General features: G+C 43.9%; 1 protein-coding gene across 1 annotated transcript in view; it reads right to left on the reverse strand.

Moving 5' to 3' along the window:
- The window catches only part of CHAT (choline O-acetyltransferase), a 92,854-nt gene that overhangs the window by 40,616 nt on the left and 30,238 nt on the right, over window positions 1-22,000 (reverse strand). Inside the window, exons 5-8 of the mRNA XM_072130957.1 lie at window positions 10,619-10,672; window positions 8,056-8,236; window positions 6,657-6,834; window positions 2,943-3,112 (exon numbers count right to left, since the gene is read on the reverse strand). Of these exons, the coding sequence (XP_071987058.1) occupies window positions 2,943-3,112; window positions 6,657-6,834; window positions 8,056-8,236; window positions 10,619-10,672 (583 nt within the window). The remainder of the gene's footprint in view (window positions 1-2,942; window positions 3,113-6,656; window positions 6,835-8,055; window positions 8,237-10,618; window positions 10,673-22,000) is intronic.

Below are 22,000 nucleotides of genomic sequence, written 5' to 3' on the forward strand. Positions count from 1 at the left end.
ATACTTGTGTATAAGCCAAGTTTTTCTGCACAAATGTGCTGAAAAACCTCACCGAGTCAATAAAAAATAAACTTACTTATTCACCTTCCGGTGCCCCCGATGCTCAGCGAGGCTTCCGCGGCTCCTCTTCTGTCTTCTCTATGCTGTATTAGACTGCAGAGATGCGTCCATGGGCTCTGCCGGCTGGCGTACACTATGATGTGGTGGTGTCGCCACTGATGACTTTATAGTGTGCGCTGGCCGGCAAAGCACATGGACATCTCTCTGCCGGCTGTTACAGCAGAGAGGAGACAGAAGAGAAGCAGCAGGGACGGGAGCATCACGACCGCCAGAAGGTGAGTATGTAAGTTTATTTTTTTATGTGCTGGGCAAACTGGGTGCTGGCTGTATGCTGAAGGGGGCTGGCTGGCTGTATGTTAAAGGGGGCTGGCTGGCTGTATGTTAAAGGGGGCTGCCTGGCTGTATGCTAAAGGGGGCTGGCTGTATGCTAAAGAGGGCTGGCTGGCTGTATGCTAAAGGGGGCTGGCTTTATGCTAAAGGGGGCTGGCTGGCTGTATGCTAAAGGGGGCTGGCTGGCTGTATGTTAAAGGGGCTGGCTCGCTGTATGCTAAAGGGGGCTGGCTGTATGTTAAAGGGGGCTGGCTGGCTGTATGCTAAAGGGGGCTGGCTGTATGCTTAAGGGGGTTGGCTGTAAGCTAAAGGGGGCTGGCTGGCTGTATGCTAAAGGGGGCTGGCTGGCTGTATACTATAGGGGGCTGGCTGTATACTACAGTACAATATTTTACTTTCTACCTTGATGCACATTGGTTTTGGGTTTCACACACTGGGAGTAAGTAAAATTGTTACCATATATACTCGAGTATAAGCTGACCCGAGTATAAGCCGAAACCCCTCATTTTGACACAAAAAACTGGAAAAACCTATTGACTCAAGTATAAGCCAAGGGTGGGAAATATATTGGTCACAGCTCCCCAGTATATAGCCTGCCAACCTCCTGGAATATATAGCCAACCAGCCCCCTGGAGTATATAGCCAGCCAGCCCCCTGGAGTATATAGCCAGCCAGCCCCATCAAGTATATAGCCTGCCAGCCCCCTCAAGTATATAGCCTCCCAGCCCCCTGGAGTATATAGCCTGCCAGCCCACTTGAGTATATAGCCTGCCTGCCTGCCCCCTCGAGTATATAGCTTGCCTGCCCCTTCGAGTATATAGCCTGCCAGCCCCTCCCGATCTGTCGCAGGCACCATGACGTCAGCCGCAAGCTGACATCATAGTGTGCGCTGATGCGGCTGACGTCACAAATAATGTGACAGACCAGGACCCGATGTTAGAGCCGCGATGGATGCCGGGGAGCGTCAGAAGGTGAGTTCACTTTTTGTTTTTTTCCTTGACTCGAGTATAAGCAGAGTTGGGGTTAGGGTTTTTCAGCACATTTTTTGTGCTGAAAAACTAGGCTTATACTCGAGTATATATGGTACAAAAGGAAACTATGAAAATATGTAGAGCTAATAAACACATGAGAAAAAAATCATGACTACGTTAAAAAACTCAAGCTAAACATAACAATATTGCAATTTTACCCTGTGTAAAAACCAACCCCATTATGTTTAGGCGTTTCCTACTTTTGGGGGTATACATAGATGTTATAAATTAATTCCCACCAATCACAGAACCCTATTAAGTATGATGGGCACATCAATGGAAAAGTCAATTATTTAAACCATTCCTTACTTTGAATGGCTTCAAATTTCTTTTGGGGTAAATTCTGTAGTTTTTGCAGTGCCATCTTTGGGGGACAAAAAATCTTTATGTTTTTGCTCCATGGAGCTGTGTGATGGTTTATTTTTGTCCGGGAAGAGTTTAACTTTTTATTGGTACCATTTTGGATCTGACTTTTTTGATCACTTCTGTAATTGAAGAATTAACACCAGTCAATTGGCTCCTTTCTGACTCCATATCCTCTGGCATAGTACTAGTACTGACTGGGTAGGTGCTGGGTAGGAGAAGATTCATCCATTTGATTAGGCTCCTGGGGTGAATCCTGCCCTTTCTTTTCACATCCTGGTAGAAATTTGGACATGAAAAGGCATCAAAGTGATAGTAAGCTGTTAAAACTTTAACTCCCTCGGAAATATAAACCCCTTTCCTAAAATTTTTAATATTAAAAAATAGTAATAACTGTGAAATTTGGTGTGTTTGTGCTTGTGCTAACCTGGTGAATAAAGATAGTGGGGGAAACTGGGCTTTTACACAAGTTTGCACAGAGGAGTGTAAGTGACGGCATGGTTGTGCCCTTGCTATACCCAGCGACCGTTCAGGCCTGACCGGTCACATGTAATGGCGCAATTCTATGTTAGGTGACGCCTGCCCAATACGTCGGGCAAGGTGGGGCTTTCATCATATGCCGGTGCACAAGAATTGTCCTCCAGGGTGTCATAGTGACCACACTGTAGAAAAACATAGACTTATGCTGAAATTGGAAATGCATTTTGTCCTTCAGGGATAAAAAAATGGGCAACAAAATAAATATTGACCACCTCTTCATAGGGTTAAAACAAACTTCTGGAACATGTATCTTATTTAGTTTTCTTATATGCTGGCCAAGAAGATAGTTAAGAAAAGTCCTTATGGGATCATATCTGATTACTTTGGTAAGTCTGAGGTTGCGAACAGATGGAAGTGGTTCTTTTTCTACGTAAATTCCCAGTTGTCTATTTTCTGATGTATGCTTGTACTGGAACATCTGCATATTTACTTTCCAGATATCTGAACAAGATCCAGAATTAAATACTTGACACAATCTAACAAAGTAGAGAACCTTGATAGCAGTATGAATTCTAAAATAGTTAAATAAAATTATATTGATTATTATATTGTTGTCATGTCTGGATGTCTTAATGTAATAATAAACAGTACAAAACACCCTGTGCAATATCCAATTACCTGCATAGGTTTGTCGTACCATCTATTGCCTCCATTTTTGTCATACCCTCCACCATGAAGAAGTTGCAGTGCTCTATTGGCTTCATTTAGCTCCAGTCCTGTTGGCGCATCCAAGCAGACTAGACACATGCAGCGCTCAATCATATCCAGCGAGTCACGGTTTGTGGAATCTATAAAATGCATAAAACATTTAGGAAACACTGGTAGATTTCCACTTTTGAGAAATGTACAGAAGTTCCCAAGTCTGTAGAGCTGCACCACCAACATTTCTTTTTCAGAATTGCTATAGTCGGAGAGAGGTGCATTAGAAGCTTTCTATTAACAGAGGAACAGAGTACCAAAAAACAGATATGGAGGGTTTATTGTCAGTAGAAAGTGTTGTCTTACTGTAAGTCTTTCCCTAGCTGAGATTAAGAAAAAAAGACACCATTACGGTTCCATGTGAATATAAATTGTATACATTGAATAAATTTCTCTTTTGAAATGTTTACATATGTAATCGAGAAAGAGGGGGAATCCAGCAACCAGGCAGGTATGGAGGCAAATAGTTATAGTAAAACTTATATTTATTTCATCCTCTTAAAATCGTTTTAAAAAGGTACCATCATGAATAGAAACTGACGCGTTTCGACCTAAATATTGTTCTTATTCATAGTCGGCAAACCCATGGCTACAAGAAGTGGGTGAGCTGAAAACATTCCTTTTTTTTCTGAAATGTTTACATATGTTTTCTAGTGTACAAGGAATGAAAAAGGTTGCAGTTCCTGGCTCAAAGTAATGGCACTGATGCAAAAAGTTGGTAGGGAACAGGGGTGAGCTGATGCATGTACTATAGCCCCTACCGTTATACCTATAATCCACATCTGTTTCAATTTTGCAGAGATTTTATTCTGGCACACAAGTGCTTCACCAGATTTGGGACCTTTTAGTAAAAAATGGTTGCCCCTGCGTCTGTATTAATACCCTTCCCCCCCTTCCACACTGTGTATGGATTAATGTATACTTCCTGATATCAGTTCTTTCTGTACTTTATAACAATTTATAACTACTGATTGTTCCATTTCAAGAGTTTTCTGATTTCTGTGCTTGGTTTAATTCTGATACAGTGACCATCTGAATGTGTTGTGAACTCCATATAGTGATGTGAACTCAGCCTGTCCTCTACCATAAAGCATGATATGGGGGCACTTAATCATAGATCCAGGAAATTGTGACTGTCTTATATTTGTTATCCATGGCCTCCTTTCTCCTAAAGTCAACTTTTAAAATTCTGCTAATGAGCCTGAAGGGTTCCAAGGATGAGACCTTTTATGCTGCATCTTCACAGGTTGTTACTCTACCTCACCTTCCATCCTACTCCCTCCTCATTCAGTTGCACATATACTGAGGGAGCAGGGCTGAGGGTGAGACAGTGTAACAGTCTGTAATGTCAGATCACAGAGAGGCTCAGGTAGCCCCTAAGGATCATTAGCATAACTGTAAAAGTTGATTTTTAGAAGGAAGGAGGCCATGGATAACAAATATAGGTGACCTCGGTCACAGTGCCTGGATCTATAGGTAAGTGCCCCTGGTTTATCATGATGGTTTTTGGTAGATTTCCTTTAAATACTGTTCCATCCATCTGGTCTGTACCCTGGCTTAATATCTGACACTGCCTTTCTTGGTCATTGCTTCTGGTTTATTTTGATTTCATTTGAGGTTTCTCCTGATCTCTGTTCCTGATATCAGATATGCTTCTGTTTCCCATCTGTGCCACTTTAATCCATGTATAGTATATGCTCTTTTAACTCAATTACTTCTCAGCAATTTTATAAATATGAGCTTGGGAAATCCTGAAGTGGCACTCGGAGCCATTTCTGTGGGCTCTCAGGTTATCACCCCAGGACAGAGTTCACCAGACAGGAACAAATCCACCAAATCTTCCTGCAGTCCCAGGCAACTCAAGAGATGCTGCTCTCAGCGCTATTTTAAAGCAACACTTCACTGGCTGTTTGGAACTGTGGGAAAAAATTGCATTATCTTTGGAGGTCCTTCTGCTTGACCCACTGTTCTTCCTCTACAGAGACCCTGGAGAGAAGCTACAATGAGAGTCTGAATTTGCCCTCCTTCCTTCAACTCTATTGGTGGACTCGGGCTGATACAATTGAAAGATGTGGAAGAACAGGTAGCAGTAAATTGCTGCTTAAAATGCCATGTTGGCACTTCATGGTACATAAGTGGATTTTGGTTGTATCTTGGGCACTCGATCCCTGGTTCGCCATCACTGGTATATGGGATTCTTAAACCCTGCAGTAAAGCGATATTAGCAGGTCATTGCATCCTGTAACTACACTATTGATTACTTGGTAAATGTGGTAAATAAATACATTATTGATCATTTAATAATTCTTTGTCCTTAGTTCACTTATGCTCTGCTTTTTCATCATTCACCAAGCTTAGCCTTATTTAGTTTGTTATGGCTTGTCATGTTAACAGATGGGCTCCAGGAACCTTGTAAATCTCAGCGAGCGATTTCATTAGCTTTAAAAAAAATGTTGTATTTCATGCTTTGATTATATTTGGGCCTTATTTACCCTTTGGACCTTTAAGTTTCAGACTCCCAACTGCTGCTGTTATTTTGTTTCCCTTAGAAAAGTCCTGTTTTATAAGCATGGATTGTTTTCTTGGATAACCTGGTTATGTCTTGCTAGGGTTGAGGATTTTTTTCTTAAATGATATGGGAAATTTATTAAATACATTCAATTAGACAAATATGCAAATATATAAACAAGCATCTCTGATTAAATTTAATGTGCATGAGAAGTTATTTTTTTGGTTTTCCATATACAGGGAGTCCCCGTATTAGATACATATGTTCTTAAATTAAAGGAAATCTACTTTCTGAAATAGTTCTCGAGGTACGTTACCCCTCCCGACACTATACCCAAACCCTCTTTACTTAAATCTTTTATTCAGTTATATCGGTAAGCAAATTAATAGCAGTGGCTCCTGGGGTGGGAAGACTACTCCCTTTTCCCAGTAGCCCCTGCAGATCCACCTACCTGCTCGTTGTCTTCTGTTTTTCAGGCAAGTTGCCGGCAGCAGGGGAGTTCTTATCTCTGAGGGCTCACAGGGGCTACTTGCCGCCCCCACTAGCTGCTGCAGTTAATATGCAGATCGATGTAAGTTAGAACTGTTATATTTATTAAAATGTTGGGTTGACAAGGGAGCAATGAATCAAGTGCTTCATTGCAGACACCTGACAGTTGATCATTACAGTAGAGTAAATTTCCAGCATTCAGGGTTTGTCTGCCTCTACTGAAAAAGTGTTGGAATTGCGGTGACTGGAATTTGGGGAGATGAGTAATAATGAATAATGCTTATTATCCTTGTTGTAAGCCATTCTTTCCCTTATAGATACACATAACCTGCAAGTTGTAGCACCCTTTTATTTATTCTCATAATATTTTGATGTACTGTAGCATAGTAAAGTACAATTTTGGCCATGTCTGGTGTCAGTAGCACTAGTATAAAGGTCGTGATATGTTATATAGATTTTATCAATTCCCAAAGAAACAGCTGCTTTGACTGCTCAAAATCAGGGATTGCTTTTTTTTCTCACATGCCCAGCATACATCTCTATGATTCTTTTAGGGTATCAATTTTTACTCTTTTCTCATTAAGTTAGTTAGAATTTGACATTTTCGTGTATGTCTTTGAAACAAAATAGCTTACCTTTCATTAGCACCTCCCTTGCTTGTGACCATTCTGCTCTTCCATCCGATGTTAATAATCCAATAGGTGGAAGGCGCTCATCTTCATTTTCTGCCATTCTAACAATTTTCTTAAGTTGAGTGAATAAGTCGCCCTCACTGAGACGACGGAAGTTAATAACAACATCCAACACAAAAAACTGGAGAAGCAAAATGAGGCAATGTGTAAGAGGCATAACACAAAATGTTCCCCATATTTCAGGCATACAAAAACAATGTGAAGAGGCAAGACGAAGAAGGAAAATGGAATAGAGAGTGTGATCACAATATTAGAGTACACAAGGTTTGATTGTTGGCTTTTACCATGGAGATTTATAGTTATGCACTACAGCAATGTTGTAAATGTGTAATCAAAACCACCTTTTATGATAAAAGAAAGAAAATAAGGGTGGGCATATCCTTTAAAGGGTGTCTATTACAACTTTTGTGTCTGTTCTTTATACCCGCATCACTGAAAGAATGAAGTTTTGATCTGGTATGATATGATATGGTATAATATGGTATTGATATGCTACGACAAGTGCCCTCTGGGAGAGGTCTAACAGGTGCCTTTAAATCTTTGTAGGATGTAAAACATGAGTGTCCAAAGGAAGAATTGAATTTGACTAACCCTAAACAAATGCATAATTAATAAGATGCAGACGTCAACTGTCTGTGATCATTGCATAGTCTCCATTATATAACTTGGACATCATATATAGTATTCACAGAAACATCAGTGCCAATAAAATAATACCAAACAAAAAATTTCTCCATTATTGTTCTCCATTACTATATATCACCAGAAGTTACCATACAACTAGAAATCACCAGCCACTGAACGCAAGACCCAATTATATTGCTGGATTGATGGCGCCAATCCATCAATTTGACGCCCCTAGCGCCCAGGGATGGCCATAATTGGCCAGGGAACACTTAAAGCCATGGCTGGTTGCTAGGGGCATCAATTTGCCAAATTGGCTGTACGGCTGGCAATATGTCTGGGTCAGGCAACCAAAACCAGCCTCATTGAGTCAGCTTTTCTCCACCTTTAAGGAAGCAAAGATTGAGCATATTGGGAAATCCAACAACTGATCCTTCTCTACATTAACATATGTCTTCAGGCGAAGGTTTGGTGTCCCCCAACTACATTGGATGGTCAGCTAATGCTTCAGAGTTTGTCTTGTTTAACTCTCATTGGCAGCTAGATGGAGTAGTATGTGGATTTCAAGTAACAAAAATTCATCAAGTTGCAATAATTCATGCCAGGAGTTTGGTCATAAGGCAAGTTTAAGGGTTTGCTTGAGGTCAAATTTATGCTGTACATGTGCAGTACATACAGATAGGAACAAAGAACCCAGTTATTCCATTAAAAAACATACCTGATTGTTACATGCAACAATGATGTGCTCTGGCTCAGGCATAATACTGCTTTCCTGAGCCACAAGTGTATCCTTTGATGGCCCTGGAAGACGGTACGAAGAGAATAGTCCATAGTACTGCTTCATGCACATAGGCTGTCCAGACAGCTGACCTCGAGCGAAGTCTACAGGAAGAGCATGCCTAAAACAATAAAAGAAACTGGTTATTTCCCTCTAATCCCCAAATGTTGTCATATTGATATTTAGATAGTATCTTAATATATATGCCCCAAGTGACCTGTACAACTATAAATTAAAAGCTAATACAGAAAGATTCAGATAAACCAGAAGTATACTGTAAATCCATATTTTTGTTCCTAATCATTGTGAATAAGTGAGAAACACTGTTCACCTTAGTGATCTGACCAAAAAAACTGATCAGTTTAAAATGGATCAGTGAAATCCTGATGCTTGCCAAAAAATGTGAAAATACCATATTATACCATAAATGATTAGTTTTAGGGTCGTAATAAGGTTGTACAACCCGCAATGTTCCCAAACCCGGACTTCAGACAGAAGTTCAGTGTTCAGGCTCACATCCCTTGGTCAGCATTTGTGATTGGTGCTAGCGCTGGTGTGTCGCCATTTTCCAGAGAACTGATTCTCCCTGTGACCTCACTGGCGAGCGATGATCATTGGGAAAATGGAGGCATGCTTGCACTGCTGGCATTTATAAAGGTTCTTTTGAGCGCTCCAGTTCAGCCAAACCCGTAAGTTAACGGGTCTTCTCAAACCAAATTCTTACTGCTGTACTGTGAGTGTCAAGCATTCTAGCTTACAAAGCCTATCTGACTACATTATGTCATTTCCAAAGGCAAATGTTCACTTTTTTAGAAATACACATTCATCATACATTTTTAGCATAGTAAAACTTGAATCCATTACAAATACTGTGATGCAAATAACAGGAAGGCTCATTGGGTTGCATCAGTGAGATTCCCATTTTGCGTTTTCCCCATGCTGTTAACACATAAATTACAGTAGCCCTTCATCCATCAGATGTTGTCTTCCCATGGGGAACTGTTCATCTGTCACATAGGCACATCAGGTGTGATTCTAAACCTGAGAGCTATTCCTCTGCACTGTAAAATTAGGGTTACTACTGTTATTTACAACATGACATAAGTAGACATTTACATTATTTGTACAGAAAATAGTTTCATTTGTATTTATTTAATTAAGTTTTTTTCCCTTGCTCAGTGGCCTTCCTAAAACAAGTATTACCTACAGCAATTTTCTATAAAAGTGCATCTGAGCAGCAGTCTCCAACTGCCAGGCTGCAGCCCAAGACCGGGCCGTGGAACACCCAGTCCCGGGCTGCGTTCCGGCAGTTGAAGACCACTGGTATATGAAACTTAAAATAAATCAGAACCTACCTCCGGTGTTCCTCTTCACCCTGCAGCTCCAGCTTCTCAGCAGCGCGGGGTCTATGCTCTTTGCCGTGCATACCCGCTGGAATCGCGGGTGCGTGTGGCAGAGAGCACAGACGTGCCTCTGCTCGCACTGCTGAGAAGCTGGAGCTGAGGGGTAAAGAGGAGCGATGCAGGTAGGTGTTTTCTTTATTTTTATGGGATCTCCGCTGTGAACGGGGAGCACTGCTGGGCATTGCATTGGGGGTCTCTGCTGTAGACATTTCTTTGGGGGACTTTGCTGTGGACATTTCATTGGGAGGGAGACCATTGCTGTACATTTTATTAGTAAAGTGAGGCCCCTGCTGGACATGTTACTGGTGAAGGGAGGCCACTGCTGGACATGTTATTAGTGAGGGAGGCCACTGCTGGATATGTTATTGGTGAAGGGTGGCCACTGCTGCACATGTTATTAGTGAGTGGAGGCCGCTGCTGGATATGTTATTAGTGAGGGATAGCCAGTGCTGGACATGTTATTAGGAAAATGGCACATTATATTGGTTGGGGTTAGATATTAACTATTTGCGGGGCACACAATTCTGTTTTCCAGGAACCATGGTAACAAGGTTAGCCGGCCTGTTCCCTGGTAAAAAATTTTGGGTGCAGCCAGTCCCCAGATATAAAAAGGTTGGGGAACACTGCATCAGAGTATAGGTGATTGTATCTCTTCCTATCAACCCATAAGTACAAGAGTTGCCATAAGTAAGGTGGCCTTGTTAAGTGGTATAACCTTAAAAAAAGGTTTTTGCAGGCTAAACTATTGATGACTTAGTTTAAGATTAGTTCCTCAGTATTTGCATCCACAAGTATCAGTTCTTTACAGGAGCTGATGAACAGAGAATGGAACAGTTATCTGCCGTATCTGGACTCAACCAGGACACAATGAAAAACTCCCCACTAAACCTATTTCATAGATATAATATCAATATGTGAAACCTGCAGCTCTTCGCAGGCTGTTAATTTACAAACTAAGCTAAATTTCCTAGTAAAGTATTTTAGAATAATACCCCCCCCCAAATGAACACAGAATTAAAAATTATTTTAAACAACAGTCACTCTTTAATTATATCACAGAATATTTCTATTGTTGAGTTTATCCAAAGAATGTGACTTACATGTCCAATAAGGTCTTGTAATCAAGAACTCCTGAGATGAGGTTAGCAGTAAACCTAGAAGTAAAGAGCAATAGTATTAGTTGTCAAGCTACAGTGTAGGAACCTCCCCTTCATTTTAACCAAAAGGCCAGATCATTAATGCAACAACCAGATCATTAATGCCTTGTCACTCCTGTTCTCTCAGCATGCAGGAAATTATGGCTCAGTGATTTCCAGACAGTGGGGTCCATCTTTAACCAATGGATGTCTGAGGCTTCATTTTGGAAGTGTGAAGAGGAAACTGGGAGTAAGAAAAAAGTGGAAACTTTGGAAAGCAATTAGATAAATAGCAGCATGGGATTCATTGCTAATTTTTAATGTCAATTTTACTCAACATAATGGCCCAGATATCTTAAAAACTGGTGCAATGTGCATTAGTTTTAGTTTGCACTTTCATCATGAAGGTTGCAATACAATGGGTCTTGCACCAGTTTTCTGTCGGACTGTGCATGTTCTTTTCAGTGCAAACTGCTTGCACATGTACAGTATTTAAGAAGCGTCAACGTCACATTTGTGTTGCACGTGACTGTTTTGTGTTTTTCTGCCTCAGGTTCACAGATCTAATGCTAGACGAGCCACTGCCTGTTCCACGAATACTATGGGGCACATTTATTACCCGTCCGCCAGAGTTCCTGCAATACGGAGTGTCCGACGATCATGCACTCAGGTGCGATTCACTAAGATCGCGTGCCCGATTTCCTGCATGTGTCGCTTTCCCCATCAGGTCCACCGGAGTACATTTTTTCTTCCCGGTTTATGTAAATGCATTGTCTTGCAACACAATTTTAAAGTTAAATCACACACTCAGTCCGAATCAATCGGATCGTCCGACGGCCCGCCCCCCAATTTCTATCGCATGAAAGCCGGTGCCGATGCACCAAAATACGATCACGTGCGACACAATCCCCTTCTAAATGACTGTCCCAGTGGCGCGATCCCCGAAAATGTAATAAGTAAGTAAATAAGCCCCTATGTGTTGGGCTACTGTTCACCTAGTTTTAGCTAGCACAATAGCATTGATCTAAAAAATAGAAGTTTTGATGTATGTTCCCCTGATGATTGCATATATACTCTTGCACGAATGTGTAGGAAAAAGATGTAGACCATATCCTTTAGCTTTAGGGCACACAAGGCACGAATAGGGGCAGAATTGGGACCAACCACCCTTGTAAGGGCTGGGAGCAAATATACAGGGATTGGCAAAAGTTATAATAGGGACAATTAGGTTGCTTCTGGACCTGATTTCCATAATCCTTGAACTGCTGAAAGAAGACTGGTGAGTTCAAACCTGTTCTTCCTATTATTCATGTTCCTCTACTTGTGTGTGCTCATTGGCACTTATGCTGTGCTAGAAAGGATATAAGGTTAACGCAGGACAATTTGTTGTCTCTTTGTGATTGTTTCTTTCACTAGGTTGTGTGACATCATAGTCTGTTAACCATTTGTGTACTACAACTATAGTGTGAATTGTGGTTTTACCGATATATATTAAAAGTTACGTTTTAATTTTAGAAAGGCATTTTGCTAATATTTCTTACCCCAAATTAATTTAAATGGACTCAGTGTACAAAGCCTTTGAAACTTCATGACTAGAGATGAGCGAACATGCTCGTCCGAGCTTGATGCTCGGTCGAGCATTAGGGTACTCGAAACTGCTCGTTGCTCGGACGAATACTTCGCCCGCTCGAGAAAATGGCAGCTCCCGCCGTTTTGCTTTTTGGCGGCCAGAAACAGAGCCAATCACAAGCCAGGAGACTCTGCACTCCACCCAGCATGACGTGGTACCCTTACACGTCGATAGCAGTGGTTGGCTGGCCAGATCAGGTGACCCTGGGATAGACTAGCCGCTGCCCGCGCTGCTCGGATCATTCTGTGTCTGGATGCCGCTAGGGAGAGAGCTGCTGCTGGTCAGGGAAAGCGTTAGGGTGTTCTATTAGCTTACTGTTAGGCAGGAGTGATTCTCAAAGAACCCAACAGCCCTTCTTAGGGCTACAATAACGTTCTACTTTTTTTATTTTAATTTGCATCTAGTACCATTTTGTGAGGAATTAGCAGGGGGACTTGCTACCGTTGTGTTTAGCTCTTAGTGGCACACATATCCATAGCAAAGACCGAAGTGGGAAAATTTAGTAGGGGTTGGATTTCAATTAGGCACTAACTCAGTGTCATCTCATCTGGCATAGTAGTGTGCTTTGATACTTGGCTAGAAAATAGCCATAGGAGAATACAAAGAGCTTACTTACGCATACAGTAGCGTTCTATATATTTGATTTCTGGTTGATCTGCTGGTGGCTGTACTTTCTGCAGTGCATGTACTAGCCAATTCTGAGCAATTTGTAGTGAGACTTGCGACCGCTGTGTTCTGCGCTTAGTGACGCACATATCCATAGCAAAGACCGAAGTGGGAAAATTTAGTAGGGGTTGGATTTCAATTAGGCACTAACTCAGTGTCATCTCATCTGGCATAGTAGTGTGCTTTGATACTTGGCTAGAAAATAGCCATAGGAGAATACAAAGAGCTTACTTACGCATACAGTAGCGTTCTATATATTTGATTTCTGGTTGATCTGCTGGTGGCTGTACTTTCTGCAGTGCATGTACTAGCCAATTCTGAGCAATTTGTAGTGAGACTTGCGACCGCTGTGTTCTGCGCTTAGTGACGCACATATCCATAGCAAAGACCGAAGTGGGAAAATTTAGTAGGGGTTGGATTTCAATTAGGCACTAACTCAGTGTCATCTCATCTGGCATAGTAGTGTGCTTTGATACTTGGCTAGAAAATAGCCATAGGAGAATACAAAGAGCTTACTTACGCATACAGTAGCGTTCTATATATTTGATTTCTGGTTGATCTGCTGGTGGCTGTACTTTCTGCAGTGCATGTACTAGCCAATTCTGAGCAATTTGTAGTGAGACTTGCGACCGCTGTGTTCTGCGCTTAGTGACGCACATATCCATAGCAAAGACCGAAGTGGGAAAATTTAGTAGGGGTTGGATTTCAATTAGGCACTAACTCAGTGTCATCTCATCTGGCATAGTAGTGTGCTTTGATACTTGGCTAGAAAATAGCCATAGGAGAATACAAAGAGCTTACTTACGCATACAGTAGCGTTCTATATATTTGATTTCTGGTTGATCTGCTGGTGGCTGTACTTTCTGCAGTGCATGTACTAGCCAATTCTGAGCAATTTGTAGTGAGACTTGCGACCGCTGTGTTCTGCGCTTAGTGACGCACATATCCATAGCAAAGACCGAAGTGGGAAAATTTAGTAGGGGTTGGATTTCAATTAGGCACTAACTCAGTGTCATCTCATCTGGCATAGTAGTGTGCTTTGATACTTGGCTAGAAAATAGCCATAGGAGAATACAAAGAGCTTACTTACGCATACAGTAGCGTTCTATATATTTGATTTCTGGTTGATCTGCTGGTGGCTGTACTTTCTGCAGTGCATGTACTAGCCAATTCTGAGCAATTTGTAGTGAGACTTGCGACCGCTGTGTTCTGCGCTTAGTGACGCACATATCCATAGCAAAGACCGAAGTGGGAAAATTTAGTAGGGGTTGGATTTCAATTAGGCACTAACTCAGTGTCATCTCATCTGGCATAGTAGTGTGCTTTGATACTTGGCTAGAAAATAGCCATAGGAGAATACAAAGAGCTTACTTACGCATACAGTAGCGTTCTATATATTTGATTTCTGGTTGATCTGCTGGTGGCTGTACTTTCTGCAGTGCATGTACTAGCCAATTCTGAGCAATTTGTAGTGAGACTTGCGACCGCTGTGTTCTGCGCTTAGTGACGCACATATCCATAGCAAAGACCGAAGTGGGAAAATTTAGTAGGGGTTGGATTTCAATTAGGCACTAACTCAGTGTCATCTCATCTGGCATAGTAGTGTGCTTTGATACTTGGCTAGAAAATAGCCATAGGAGAATACAAAGAGCTTACTTACGCATACAGTAGCGTTCTATATATTTGATTTCTGGTTGATCTGCTGGTGGCTGTACTTTCTGCAGTGCATGTACTAGCCAATTCTGAGCAATTTGTAGTGAGACTTGCGACCGCTGTGTTCTGCGCTTAGTGACGCACATATCCATAGCAAAGACCGAAGTGGGAAAATTTAGTAGGGGTTGGATTTCAATTAGGCACTAACTCAGTGTCATCTCATCTGGCATAGTAGTGTGCTTTGATACTTGGCTAGAAAATAGCCATAGGAGAATACAAAGAGCTTACTTACGCATACAGTAGCGTTCTATATATTTGATTTCTGTTTGATCTGCTGGTGGCTGTACTTTCTGCAGTGCATGTACTAGCCAATTCTGAGCAATTTGTAGTGAGACTTGCGACCGCTGTGTTCTGCGCTTAGTGACGCACATATCCATAGCAAAGACCGAAGTGGGAAAATTTAGTAGGGGTTGGATTTCAATTAGGCACTAACTCAGTGTCATCTCATCTGGCATAGTAGTGTGCTTTGATACTTGGCTAGAAAATAGCCATAGGAGAATACAAAGAGCTTACTTACGCATACAGTAGCGTTCTATATATTTGATTTCTGGTTGATCTGCTGGTGGCTGTACTTTCTGCAGTGCATGTACTAGCCAATTCTGAGCAATTTGTAGTGAGACTTGCGACCGCTGTGTTCTGCGCTTAGTGACGCACATATCCATAGCAAAGACCGAAGTGGGAAAATTTAGTAGGGGTTGGATTTCAATTAGGCACTAACTCAGTGTCATCTCATCTGGCATAGTAGTGTGCTTTGATACTTGGCTAGAAAATAGCCATAGGAGAATACAAAGAGCTTACTTACGCATACAGTAGCGTTCTATATATTTGATTTCTGGTTGATCTGCTGGTGGCTGTACTTTCTGCAGTGCATGTACTAGCCAATTCTGAGCAATTTGTAGTGAGACTTGCGACCGCTGTGTTCTGCGCTTAGTGACGCACATATCCATAGCAAAGACCGAAGTGGGAAAATTTAGTAGGGGTTGGATTTCAATTAGGCACTAACTCAGTGTCATCTCATCTGGCATAGTAGTGTGCTTTGATACTTGGCTAGAAAATAGCCATAGGAGAATACAAAGAGCTTACTTACGCATACAGTAGCGTTCTATATATTTGATTTCTGGTTGATCTGCTGGTGGCTGTACTTTCTGCAGTGCATGTACTAGCCAATTCTGAGCAATTTGTAGTGAGACTTGCGACCGCTGTGTTCTGCGCTTAGTGACGCACATATCCATAGCAAAGACCGAAGTGGGAAAATTTAGTAGGGGTTGGATTTCAATTAGGCACTAACTCAGTGTCATCTCATCTGGCATAGTATTGTGCTTTGATACTTGGCTAGAAAATAGCCATAGGAGAATACAAAGAGCTTACTTACGCATACAGTAGCGTTCTATATATTTGATTTCTGGTTGATCTGCTGGTGGCTGTACTTTCTGCAGTGCATGTACTAGCCAATTCTGAGCAATTTGTAGTGAGACTTGCGACCGCTGTGTTCTGCGCTTAGTGACGCACATATCCATAGCAAAGACCGAAGTGGGAAAATTTAGTAGGGGTTGGATTTCAATTAGGCACTAACTCAGTGTCATCTCATCTGGCATAGTAGTGTGCTTTGATACTTGGCTAGAAAATAGCCATAGGAGAATACAAAGAGCTTACTTACGCATACAGTAGCGTTCTATATATTTGATTTCTGGTTGATCTGCTGGTGGCTGTACTTTCTGCAGTGCATGTACTAGCCAATTCTGAGCAATTTGTAGTGAGACTTGCGACCGCTGTGTTCTGCGCTTAGTGACGCACATATCCATAGCAAAGACCGAAGTGGGAAAATTTAGTAGGGGTTGGATTTCAATTAGGCACTAACTCAGTGTCATCTCATCTGGCATAGTAGTGTGCTTTGATACTTGGCTAGAAAATAGCCATAGGAGAATACAAAGAGCTTACTTACGCATACAGTAGCGTTCTATATATTTGATTTCTGGTTGATCTGCTGGTGGCTGTACTTTCTGCAGTGCATGTACTAGCCAATTCTGAGCAATTTGTAGTGAGACTTGCGACCGCTGTGTTCTGCGCTTAGTGACGCACATATCCATAGCAAAGACCGAAGTGGGAAAATTTAGTAGGGGTTGGATTTCAATTAGGCACTAACTCAGTGTCATCTCATCTGGCATAGTAGTGTGCTTTGATACTTGGCTAGAAAATAGCCATAGGAGAATACAAAGAGCTTACTTACGCATACAGTAGCGTTCTATATATTTGATTTCTGGTTGATCTGCTGGTGGCTGTACTTTCTGCAGTGCATGTACTAGCCAATTCTGAGCAATTTGTAGTGAGACTTGCGACCGCTGTGTTCTGCGCTTAGTGACGCACATATCCATAGCAAAGACCGAAGTGGGAAAATTTAGTAGGGGTTGGATTTCAATTAGGCACTAACTCAGTGTCATCTCATCTGGCATAGTAGTGTGCTTTGATACTTGGCTAGAAAATAGCCATAGGAGAATACAAAGAGCTTACTTACGCATACAGTAGCGTTCTATATATTTGATTTCTGGTTGATCTGCTGGTGGCTGTACTTTCTGCAGTGCATGTACTAGCCAATTCTGAGCAATTTGTAGTGAGACTTGCGACCGCTGTGTTCTGCGCTTAGTGACGCACATATCCATAGCAAAGACCGAAGTGGGAAAATTTAGTAGGGGTTGGATTTCAATTAGGCACTAACTCAGTGTCATCTCATCTGGCATAGTAGTGTGCTTTGATACTTGGCTAGAAAATAGCCATAGGAGAATACAAAGAGCTTACTTACGCATACAGTAGCGTTCTATATATTTGATTTCTGGTTGATCTGCTGGTGGCTGTACTTTCTGCAGTGCATGTACTAGCCAATTCTGAGCAATTTGTAGTGAGACTTGCGACCGCTGTGTTCTGCGCTTAGTGACGCACATATCCATAGCAAAGACCGAAGTGGGAAAATTTAGTAGGGGTTGGATTTCAATTAGGCACTAACTCAGTGTCATCTCATCTGGCATAGTAGTGTGCTTTGATACTTGGCTAGAAAATAGCCATAGCAATAGGATAGCATTGTTTGGTTTTAAAAACTCAAAAAAAAACAAAAAACACAAAAAAAAAAAAAAAACACAAAAAAAAACAAAAAAAAGTAAAAAAAAAAATAAAGTTATAACTCTCATTTTAAAAATGTTTAACCCGAGGGCTAGGGGTAGAGGACGAGGGCGGGGACGTGGGCGTCCAACTACTGCAGGGGTCAGAGGCCGTGGTCCTGGGCGGGGTGAGACACCACCTGCTGATGAGGGAGCAGGGGAACGCCGCAGAGCTACACTCCCTAGGTTCATGTCTGAAGTTACTGGGACTCGTGGTAGAGCACTGTTGAGGCCAGAACAGTGCGAACAGGTGATGTCGTGGATTGCTGACAATGCTTCGAGCAATTTGTCCACCACCAGTCAGTCTTCCACGCAGTCCACCCATGTCACCGAAATCGCCACTCCTCCAGCTCCTGCACCTCAGCCTCCTCCCCCCCAGTCTGCCCCCTCCCAGGAAAATTTGGCATTTGAACCGGCATACTCTGAGGAACTGTTTTCTGGACCCTTCCCACAGTCACAAACCACTTGTCCGGTTGCTGCTGAGCAATTTTCCGATGCCCAGGTTTTCCAACAGTCACAGTCTGTGGGTGATGATGACCTTCTTGACGTAGTGGAAGTGTGTAAAGAGGTGTCCGACGATGAGGAGACACGGTTGTCAGACAGTGGGGAAGTTGTTGTCAGGGCAGGAAGTCCGAGGGGGGAGCAGACTGAGGGATCGGAGGATGATGAGGTGACAGACCCAAGCTGGGTTGAGAGGCCGGGTGAACACAGTGCTTCTGAGACGGAGGAGAGTCCTCGACCAGAACAGGTTGGAAGAGGCAGTGGTGGGGCCAGACGGAGAGGCAGGGCCAGAGCTGGTGCATCAGCGCCAAATGTGTCAACTAGTGAAGCTCCCGTGGCGAGGGCTCCTGCGGCGAGGGCTAGATCTTCAGAAGTCTGGAGGTTCTTTAAGGAAGCACCGGATGACCGACGGACTGTGGTGTGCAACATTTGCCAAACCAGGCTCAGCAGGGGTTCCACCACTACTAGCTTAACTACCACCAGTATGCGCAGGCATATGAATGCTAAACACCCCACTCAGTGGCAACAAGCCCGTTCACCTCCGGCCGTGCACACCACTGCTCCTTCCCCTGTGTCAGCTGCTAGTCAGCCCCCTGCCCAGGACCCTGCCACAAAAACCCCATCGTCGCCTCCACGATCCTCCACAGCATCCACCAGCGTTCAGCTCTCCATACCCCAGACGCTGGAGCGGAAACGCAAATATAGTGCAACCCACCCGCACGCCCAAGCCCTTAATGTGCACATCTCCAGATTGCTTAGCCTGGAGATGCTGCCCTATAGGCTAGTAGAGACCGAGGCCTTTCGCAACCTCATGGCGGCGGCCGCCCCTCGGTATTCGGTCCCCAGCCGCCACTACTTTTCCCGATGTGCCGTCCCAGCCCTGCACCAGCACGTGTCAGACAACATCATCCGTGCCCTGACCAACGCCGTTTCTGACAAGGTCCACCTGACCACGGACACGTGGACGAGTGCTGCCGGGCAGGGCCACTATATATCGCTGACGGCACATTGGGTTAACTTGGTGGAGGCTGGGACCGAGTCTGACACTGGGGCTGCTCATATACTGCCGACGCCGAGGATTGCGGGGCCTACCTCGGTCCAGGTGTTTCAGGCCTACTATGCCTCCTCCTCCTCCCACCCCTCCTCCACCTCCTCCTCCGAACTACCATCCGTGGGCACGGCGCCATCAGTCGGTAGCTCTAGGCACAGCAGCAGTGCCGTCGCTAAGCGACAGCAGGCGGTGCTCAAACTGCTGAGCCTAGGCGACAAAAGGCACACCGCCCAAGAGCTATTACAGGGCATCACGGCGCAGACTGATCTGTGGCTGGCACCGCTGAACCTCAAGCCGGGAATGGTTGTGTGTGACAACGGCCGTAACCTGGTGGCGGCTCTGCAACTCGGCAGACTGACACATGTGCCATGCCTGGCCCATGTGTTAAACCTGATAGTTCAGCGTTTCCTCAAGACATACCCCAATCTGTCTGATTTGCTCACGAAGGTGCGCCGCATCTGTGCGCATTTCAGGAAGTCCAGCCCAGATGCTGCCACTCTCAGGGCAGCGCAGCGCCGCCTCCAACTGCCCGCTCACCGACTGTTGTGCGACGTGCCCACGAGGTGGAATTCAACACTGACCATGTTATCCAGAGTTTACCAGCAGCGCAGAGCGATTGTAGACTGCCAGATGTCAACTTCCACCAGAACTGGTAGTCAGGTCAGTCAGCTTCCTCAAGTCTACAATGAGGAGTGGACGTGGATGTTTGATATCTGTCAGGTGCTGAGTAACTTTGAGGAGTCAACACAGATGGTCAGTGGCGATGCCGCCATCATCAGCCTCACCATCCCGCTGCTTGGCCTGTTGAAAAACTCTCTGGTCAGCATGAAGTCGGAAGCTTTGCGCTCGTCACAAGAGACAGGGGAAGAATATTCCCTTGTTGATAGCCAAAGCACCCTCAGGTCTGTTTCTCAGCGCATATCGGAGGAGGTGGAGGTGGAGGAGGATGAGGAGGAAGAGGAGGAGAATGTTGGTGAGACACAAGAGGGGACCATTGTTGAGTCCTTTACTGTTCAGCGTGTATGGGCAGAAGAAGAGGAGTTGGAGGAGTTGGAGGAGGAGGAAATGGACAGTCAGGCCAGTGAGGGGAGTGAATTCTTACGCGTTGGTACTCTGGCGCATATGGCAGATTTCATGCTAGGCTGCCTATCCCGTGACCCTCGCGTTCAAAGAATTTATTCCAGCACCGATTACTGGGTGTTCACTCTCCTGGACCCACGGTACAAGCAAAATCTTTCCACTCTCATCCCTGCAGAGGAAAGGAGTGTGAGAATGCATGAATACCAGCAGGCCCTGGTGCACAAGCTGAAACAGTATTTCCCTTCTGACAGCGCTAGCGGCAGAGTGCGTAGTTCTGCGGGACAAGTAGCGAGGGAGAGTAGGCGAGCAGGCAGCTTGTCCAGCACTGGCAAGGGTACGCTTTACAAGGCTTTTGCCAGCTTTATGTCACCCCAGCAAGACACTGTCACCTGTCCCCAGTCTCGGCAGAGTAGGGCTGATCTTTACAGAAAGATGGTGAGGGAGTACGTAGCTGACCATACCATCGTCCTAAATGATCACACAGCTCCCTACAACTACTGGGTTTCAAAGCTGGACATGTGGCACGAACTGGCGCTGTACGCCTTGGAGGTTCTTGCCTGCCCTGCCGCTAGCGTCTTGTCCGAGCGGGTTTTCAGTGCAGCTGGTGGCATCATCACCGATAAGCGTACACGCCTGTCGACTGACAGCGCTGACAGGCTGACGCTTATTAAAATGAATAAAGGCTGGATTTCTCAGAATTTCCAATCTCCACCAGGTGAAGGAAGCTCAACCTGAATAATTGATCCACTCCTCCTCCTCCTCATTTTCCTCCTTCTCCTCCTCTTTGTACAGTAAAGCAGAGGAAAATGGCTATTTTTTGACAGGGCCCACTGGCTCTTGCTATAGTACTTCATGCATTTAATTTTTCTGGAGGGCCACCTACCCGGTCCTCTGTTTGAAACAATTTTTGTGAGTGCCACATACAGGCACTCAATCTATTCCATTTTACTGCAGGGCCACCTACCTGCTCCTCTGGTTTGAAACATTTTTGGGACTGCCACATACAGGCACTCAATCTATTCCATTTTACTGGAGGGCCACCTACCTGCTCCTCTGGTTTGAAAAATTTTTGGGACTGCCACATACAGGCACTCAATCTATTCCATTTTACTGCAGGGCCACCTACCTGCTCCTCTGGTTTGAAACATTTTTGGGACTGCCACATACAGGCACTCAATCTATTCCATTTTACTGGAGGGCCACCTACCTGCTCCTCTGGTTTGAAAAATGTTTGGGACTGCCACATACAGGCACTATCCAAATTAAATTGTCTCCATAGCAGCCTCCACACGTTGTCTCCATTGCTACCTCCAAAAGTCGTCCATATAGCTGCCTCCATACATCGTCCCTTTATCAAACGAGGTGTGTCAGGCAGAAATTTGGGTTGTTTTCATGGATTCCACATCAAAGTTGTTAACTTTGTCGCCACCCTGCTGTGTTATCCACAAAATATACTGGCAAACTTTTACCATTTAGGGATATTATTTCAGCGCTTCTTGCGCATCTGTTTACATTCCCCTCACCCGGCATATCCTAAACTTATAAGAACGCTACTA

The sequence above is a fragment of the Engystomops pustulosus genome, chromosome 11, assembly GCF_040894005.1.
Source record: "Engystomops pustulosus chromosome 11, aEngPut4.maternal, whole genome shotgun sequence".
NCBI classification, from domain to species: Eukaryota; Metazoa; Chordata; class Amphibia; order Anura; family Leptodactylidae; genus Engystomops; species Engystomops pustulosus.